Source organism: Cyprinodon tularosa, unplaced genomic scaffold, assembly GCF_016077235.1.
Source record: "Cyprinodon tularosa strain WSP-4 unplaced genomic scaffold, ASM1607723v1 ctg347, whole genome shotgun sequence".
In the NCBI taxonomy this organism is placed as follows: Eukaryota; Metazoa; Chordata; class Actinopteri; order Cyprinodontiformes; family Cyprinodontidae; genus Cyprinodon; species Cyprinodon tularosa.
This window is the reverse complement of record NW_024039060.1, coordinates 715,939-723,916: the sequence shown is the minus strand read 5'-3', so window position 1 is coordinate 723,916 and position 7,978 is coordinate 715,939. Positions and strand designations below refer to the sequence as shown.

The 7,978-nt window shown below is 39.4% G+C and overlaps 1 protein-coding gene across 3 annotated transcripts in view; it reads left to right on the top strand.

Annotated features, from left to right (window-relative positions):
• The first annotated feature begins 1,707 nt into the window (after positions 1-1,707).
• The window catches only part of si:dkey-33c9.6 (breakpoint cluster region protein), a 24,473-nt gene continuing 18,202 nt past the window's right edge, over positions 1,708-7,978 (top strand). For 2 of the 3 annotated variants that reach the window (XM_038294860.1, XM_038294858.1), the window contains exons 1-4: positions 1,708-1,974; positions 2,133-2,230; positions 5,097-5,201; positions 7,575-7,805. In XM_038294860.1, the coding sequence (XP_038150788.1) occupies positions 1,923-1,974; positions 2,133-2,230; positions 5,097-5,201; positions 7,575-7,805 (486 nt within the window). In that variant the 5' untranslated portion in view covers positions 1,708-1,922. The remainder of the gene's footprint in view (positions 1,975-2,132; positions 2,231-5,096; positions 5,202-7,574; positions 7,806-7,978) is intronic. The other variant, XM_038294859.1, reaches the window with a different exon arrangement.

Sequence of the window (7,978 nt, the reverse complement as noted above, 5' to 3'; positions counted from 1 at the left end):
GGAGTCACAGTGGACAGCTAAGGGGTAGTGCTTTGGGGCGGTTTGGGATTAGGCCTCCACCTTGGAGTACAAGGGTAAAAACAGAACTCCTTGGTCACTAGTAAGAAACAGAATCAGAGCTGAGGGAATTGAAGCAAGACGAGGTATTGATTGGAAGGGACAATAATTAATAGAGGGCAAAAACCAGGTTGATGTCCAGAAATCCAAAAGCTCAGAGGAGTCTGGCGAGGGCACGTCTAAGGCTTGAAATCTGACTCAAGAGCAAGGTCAGAATCCAGCATGGAAGGACTGCTAGCTTTCACTCAAAGCTTTCAAATTGATCTGGAAACAGCACTGTTTGATGTCTGTTTAAATAGGCAGGGGAGCAGGTGGTAAGCATGAGCACTGATGAAAAGGGGCGTAGATGCACAGGTGGGAGTGACGATGAAGCCAGGATAACAGCTGAAACTAAACGATCTACTTTGCCAGAATCATGACACTTCAACTATTTTTATTTTATTTTATTTTATTTATTTTGTCTGTAACATTTTGAAATACATACTGAGAAATTTACATTATCATTATCGATATTATTTTTCATCACTATTCATTAATCACAGTAACTGATATTTCTAGCTGTAACTCCATGGCTATAAACTTTATCTTAGCTTTTTGTGTGTATTACATTATATTTTAACAATCCCTCTTTAGGCTCATAGTTTGCAGGTAAGTCACCCCATATGTGGCTGGAGTATGAAATCATTATATTCCTTAAGACTACAAAAAGCCCTCAGAGAGTGCAGACTTACGCCAAGGAGAACATTTTGCCCCATATTGTGACTAAAACCTGTAGCTACAACTCACACAGGATCTGGATCATTACCAAAGAAACTGTTCCTTGGCACAAGGCACACCTTTGGTAAAAAAAAAGGTTTTCATTTACTTTGAAAATAGACAGGTAAACAAGCAGACAATCCAAAGCCAATGGGCATTTACTTTCTGTGCAAAAGAAAATGGATAAAGACTTATATGCTTAGTTTTGTGAGGACGCAGGTAGCAGCATACTGGATCAGCTGCAGCTGTCTGATCAGCTTTTATGCAGACATGTCTGAATCAATCTCTCACATACTCTGCCTAAAAAGATTTCAAGCCTAGATTTTTAGATGTATTAGATCTAGATGTATTTACTGGAGCTTTGTGCTCATTTTTGAACGTTCTTCTTTTTTACCTAAATAAACCCTATTTCTTCTTGAGACTATCTCGTCACCTAGAAAATTAGGACTTGGTCCCACATTTGCCCTTCATTGCTTATTTTCCTTTAAAAGGAAGTGCAGCTGCACTGAAATGTAGATCTTCCGTTGTAAGTTCAGCTCTGTTACTGTAGAGGGCATTGCTGATCTAGAAAAAGGAACTCAGACATGCAAACACTGATGCAGAAGGAAACTCTAAGCCCTGCTGCCTTTACATCACTAAAACAAGCATTATGACAAACTAAACTCAATTTATCACGTAGAATTCATTCTCCACTTTCTTGCACGCTGTAAACAAGTGTCTCCCTGCAATTTATTAAAGTTTTTCCTTTCACACACAGAGCTATGATCACATATTGCGGACTGAACCATTGCTTGATTGAGACCTGAAAAGCAACAGCCACCTGATTGTTTAACCAATGTAGAGATAATTTGAGCAGCAGCCTTTCTGCGGCCAGGGGGCCTGAAGAGAAGTCATTTACAGGAAGTGCAGAGCAGCAGTGAGGAATGGATCAATCTACAGGTGTCCCTCCTCATCAACTTTTACCGACTTTCCACACAGACAGGAAGCTACTGTGTTTTTCTCTTACTGTATTTTCATCCTAAACTGAAAGAGGAAGCTTTTCTCTCGTCATCTGAGTACTTCATCTCCAGTCTCCTGCTTGAGCTGCAAGCAGAGGGTTCTTCACTGCTATGGACGTCTACGAAGAAGCACTGAGCTATCTCGAGTCACACCATATAGCAGGTGAGGAGGAAGGATTCAGGTGATGTACCAGTTCATGCTTAAATATCAAATGACTGCACTGTGAGAACAGTACAAAAATGTTAATATGAATTAATGCAGAGCATTTTTGGAGTTGCTCCTTCCTTATTGCTATGTTTGCACTAATCCTCATATGAAAGCAGGTGAAGATGTCCTGGAGGATGTCTTCCATGAGGAGGCGGTGTCCTGTTTTCTCTCCCCCCTCAACTCTGAGAGCATAGATTTCCCCGACAGCCTGGTGAGTTACACTGCATCACAAATGTGTCATGTCATTCACTGCATGTTCTTAGGTTTCTTGTTTTCTCTAGTGGGCAGTTAGTCTTTCAGTGATTTAATTTCCATAATGCCAGCAGGAATATAAGGAAGGATACATGGCTAAATAGACACTGTGCTTTTTAGGGAAATATTTTTCCGACACACCCCCTCACTAATTTTTTTGTTACATGCCTATGAAGCTTTAGGTTGAAACCAAATGTTTGCATAAATTGTACTATGGAGTATAAAACCTTAAGTATACTTAAATATAAAACCTCATTGCAGTGATTGCACATTCACTTTGGATTACTACTTCCTCTTTGTTCCTTCCATGTTCTGTGCTGTTTTGGAGACTGCAGTTCTTCTCTTTATTTTAAGTAAGAAGAACCAGGGTTGACCATAACATTGCAAATAAACCTTTGGCATCCATATTGAAGATGTAACAGTTTTCTTCACTATTATCCTGCTTAAATGGAATGTTCTCTCATCTTGTCTATGTTGAAGAGTGGCTAAAATAAACTGATCTCATATAATTTTTAGATTTCGGGAAGGTGTCGATTAGTGTTTGTTTTAAATAACTTTCTCTTCTCTTATTCATTTAAATAGTAGAAGCAATAAATTTATAGCATACATGTAGGATAGATGGGTCTCTGCTCCTGCATACCCACCCCAAATTATTGCACTTCCTCCTCAGCAGCCAGAACGTGCTGCAGGAGCCTGCCAATCAGCCATTTATTTTAGCCAGGTGTCCAGAGTTAGGGAAATACCTTAAACATGCAGGATCCTGAGGAACTGGTCTGAAAACTACTGCTTAAACGGAATACATTGGCTGAGTCCAAACGTCCGCCCTAACCCCTAAATGCCTCAATCACTTTTTACAGTTGAGGGCTAATTCAGGGGCACTGAGTCACAGGAAGGGCTACCAATACTGACCTATGAATGGCAAGGGTCAACGTTCACCTGAACTTCATACATTATAAACATATCTTTATTGTTTCTTTAAATTTCAAATTTTCTTTTAGACATTTTCATTTTGAAATCTCTATAAATGCTTAAATGCCATATATGATTAAATGATGAAATGTCGTTTTCAGAAGACTCTAAGGGCACCCTTTGTGGTCTTTGAGGGCCCCTTGGTGCCCGCGGGCACCATGTTGGTGACCCCTGCTTTATAGAGTGGGGACTATATAGTGGACTTTATTGTGAACTCCGTTAACTGAATGTCCGGACAGATTATCATCACTTTTTGCTAAGGGATGCTGTCAAGCTGAAGAAGGAGTCCTATCGAGCTTGGTTGGCTTGTGGGACTCCTGAAGCAGCAAGCAGGTACCATGAGGCCAAGCGTGTCGCGGCCCGGGCGGTTGCAGAGGCAAAATCTCGGGCCTGGGAGAAGTTCGGAGAGGCCATGGAAAAAGACTATCGGTTGGCCTCAAAGCGATTCTGGCAAACCGTCCGGCGCCTCCGGAGGGGAAAGCAGTGCTTCGCTAACACTGTTTTCAGTGGGAGCTGCTGACCTTGAAGGAGGATATTGTCGGGCGGTGGAAGGAATACTTTGAGGATCTCCTCAACCCAACGGACACGCCTTCCGTGGGGGAAGAAGAGACGGGGTGCTTGGGGCTGGATTCGTTCAGGGTTGAGGAGGAACAATATTACAAAATTTCTAAAGATTTTAAAACAGACAGAGATTGGGTGAGCTAGTTGGGTTTTTTTTAGTTAGGACGGAGTCCAAAAGGGCTCAATATAAATACATACACCACCAATAGTATTTGATCATATTGTTCAGGGTACAACTACTGTAGTATTGTTCAGGTTGAATAATTTTCAGCTCTTTTCTTCTCAGAATAGGCATGTTTTTTTTGTTTTGTTTTTTAATGGCCCACTTGTCATGCAGCTGCTAACCTGTCTATTCCACCCAACAACTACAATATTTGATCATTGCACCTACAGTATACATTTCAACCATCCATCTTGCTGTTGCTTTACAGTGTAGTAGAACAATTTAGAAAATAAAATTTCTAGCTCATTTTCTGGAATGCAGCAGTATCAGTAAAACCTAAACAGACCTTTCAGAATAATGCTACCACCTTGCTCCCCAGCTAGTGTGGGGACTTTAAACAATGCTAATCTTGGTTTCATCTGACCACACAGCTTTTCATGAGAAACATTTTGTTTCTATTCTTGAGTAGATGGAAAGTTTCAGTTGTGCTTGGAAGTGTTGATTTTAGAGCCAGAGATTTTCAGTGACATTTTGATTCTTGCATCTTTCAGTTTATAACAGGCTTGAGCCTTTAAGGTGTGATGTTGGACATCCAAACCAGCTGCCTTTTCCCTGGAAGTGGCAACTTGGGTCAAACAGCTGAAAGTTGGACATGGAAGGATGTATCCCAAAGAGATCATAATAGGTTTAATAAAAAAGAAAGGACTATAGCTGAAAACCAATTGCCTTTAAATGAGCTCTACCTTTTCTAAATTGGAATGGTGTGGATTTAAAATTTTGCCAGAAGCAAGAAGGTAGCTAGAAAAAAAGACAACATTTATTTCAGCATCTTGCAAAGTTCCAGTCTTTGTAGCCAGTTCTGATTTTATATATAATTCAATTGAATGTTTTATAAAGGAATTTCACTGTGGGAAAAAGCCTCAAACAGATCATTGAGTCCCACATGAATTTGACTTCCATAACTCTGGTCTGTGTATGCAAACTTTTAACCAGATGATGGATTTGGTTATTCAAATTGGTTTGTAGTGGGATGATTCACCAGAGTGGTCTAAAGCAATGTTTTTCTAACAGCAACACGAACTATGCAGCTCACTTGGACATCTTACTGACTGATGTCATGTATCATTTCCAGATATCATGCAGCCATGAAGAAATGCTTGAGAAGAAATTGACAGTCCTGAGGGGAATCCTTGAGAGTGAGGAGGTGTATCTAAGGGAGCTGGACGCCCTACTAACGGTAACCTTAACATATGCTGAAACAAGCAAAAAAATTCATTCTTATTCTTTTATTTTAAAATGCATCCTGTTTTCTACCAGCTGGCCATATCTATTCTTACTCAGTGTCAAAATTGACTCATGCATACTAAAGTTTGTTACATGCAGGCTTGTTGTGCACAATTTTAAACACCCCCAGACTTGTTCGTTGCTGCTAAACTTCCCTTTTGTTGTTTGGCTACACCCATTCTAATAAAAAGTACGTTTTTAAGCTATTGTTACCCTTTCAGTTGCAGTTATTTGCAATTCACGGTTCATGCATTTGCGCTGCCTAAAATAATATTTTATTTTGTAATGTAATGGTAATGCAATTACCCGTTATTAATATGCAACAATAACCAGACCACACGTATTAGATGGAACTGGTTCCCTCTTTGTGAATTGTTAAAGTATTGTATATAAGGTTCCTCTTTTTCTTAAAAAAACGGAAGACGTTTTGAGCTAATGTGACTTTACACCAGCTAAAAATAAAACAAAGGCAGCTTGAGAACACTCAACTCGTTTTCAAAACCAAATACTTTTGTGCTCCTATTAACGTCTTAGATTAACTCCAACGCTGTATACGTAGTTTCATTTTTGCATGGGGAGTCCTTATGTGATTAATTTATCCATGTTATTTAATGTTATTCAATGATTTTTTTTTTTTTATCAGTTTATTAGAGACTTTTTAACCGACTACATGCCAAAAAATTGCATTCAGTCGCATAAGATGGAGGTTATCCAAACAAAAGCCTTTGTTTGCTTTCCTTTTACTTTAAAACCCATTGCAGCTAATTGCTAATTCACATAATTAGTATTCCTAACATGCAGGTCCAATATTATGATGGTTTTGGTCAAGATATTTTAAAATTTAAGCTTGGTTAACATCTTAATTTCTTCATTGCAATTGTACATTCCAACAATCTCTTCTGCATTTAACCCCTTCCTGTAGGGAGCAGCCTTTCACAACACCGATATAACAGTATGATAAAATAAGAGGCCCAGGCATTAGACCAAGTTTAAGTTACTTTACAATGAAAAATAGGTACAAATTTCAATCTTAAGATATCAGAGGTAGAGACTTCCAGCAAAGTATGTAATCTGGGATGCTACAAAGCAGTTGCATGCCACATTGCTATTTAGATTCTAATAGCTAAAATTACTCAGTTAACCAATAGTATCACTTTCCTTAAATTTTAATATTTATGCAAAACATTTTATGTTTGTCTTTATCAGGATTTACCATTAGAAATGCTTTGCAAGGCACTATAACTTTAGCGAGGGGCTGTCAGGCTTAAATACCATTCTGGATAATGAGTAACCTGTGGGAAGTAGACATAGAAAATGATCTTAAATGGTGGAAATTTTCTGAGATGATTCAAAGCATAAGTTTAAACACTGTGGGGTTTTGATATGTTTCTGCCCATGCAAATTTCATGCCCAGAGGTGAGTGTAGGAAGTGGTAAATATAAAGTTATATAGTCGAGATAAACAAAACTTCCCCTGTACCACAGACTTTACCAACATTGTTTTTTTTATGCGCTTTGCAAAAGCTCCTCGCTTGGCTTTTTGATTCAGCGGAACAGTTGAGTCCACTTTCTATATGGTTAAAGAAAGCAGGCCCTCCTCATTATGCTGCCAGCAACACATGCAACTGTGGAGATAGTGTGTCCAGAGTGATGTGCAGTGTTAATATTTACTCCCAAAAAAGTGTGTGTGACTAACAACGAGCTCAAATGCTTTTTGGTCTAAGATAATTTTCTGCTGTGACTCATGCACGGTTCTAATAGGAAACTCTGAATAAAGAGCTGGTCACTGGCAACATTTCCTCTTTTAGACAGGAAATGGTGGCGCAATACCCCGCACATGCAGCATTTATGGTCAAAATCTGCTTTCCTTTTTTCCTTCTATTTGCAGAAACAGCTACAGTTTTCTCGTTTTTATTTGTTTTTTATTAAATTTATTATGAGTTAACCGCTGAATACAAATAAAGCATCTATTGTACGTGTAGTGAAGGGAAAATAAATGCGCTAATGGTATTTTAAAGTTTTGTATCTTGCTCAGTAGTTTGCATGCATAAGGCATTAGGCTTAGCTTTTATCATTGTAAACATGCAACATTATTCAAACTCTCACAAATGCAGTTTACCGCTTTGGCAAAGAAGTGAGCTGTGCAGATGTATGTGATCTTTAAACAACTGTTCACACGTTTAGCCGCTGATGATCCACCATACCTATTTTTTTTTTTATCACTTTTACACCAGCATGCTATTTTCACCAGCAGTTAACCCTTTATGACACTACCATTTGAATTTACTCAGGTGTTCTGGCTCTTTTTGCATTACCTCTCTCTGCAGCCCATGAAGGCTCTGCGGGCCTCAGCAGGGACATCTCAGCCAGTGCTGTCTGGTCAGCAAGTGCAGACTGTTTTCTACCAGGTGCCAGAGCTGAGAGATGCTCACCACACCTTTTACTCAGGCCTGAAGGCCCGTCTAAGCGCTTACAGCCACGCGGAGATAAGCTCATCGGAGGAAACGGTGATGTGCAGAAACCCTGAGCTGGAGGTGGGCGACCTGTTTCTGAAAATGGTAAGTTTTCTTCTGATGTAATACAGATATCGGTCTGTGCCTGCAGCTCATCATTGGGTCATTTGTTTTTGAACACAACCCTTGTGTGTTTCCATTCAAAGAAATGCATGAATACGTAACATACTTGTGTTTTGTGGTGTCCTTGATGTGGATAGGAGGTGGGTTAGGCGCAC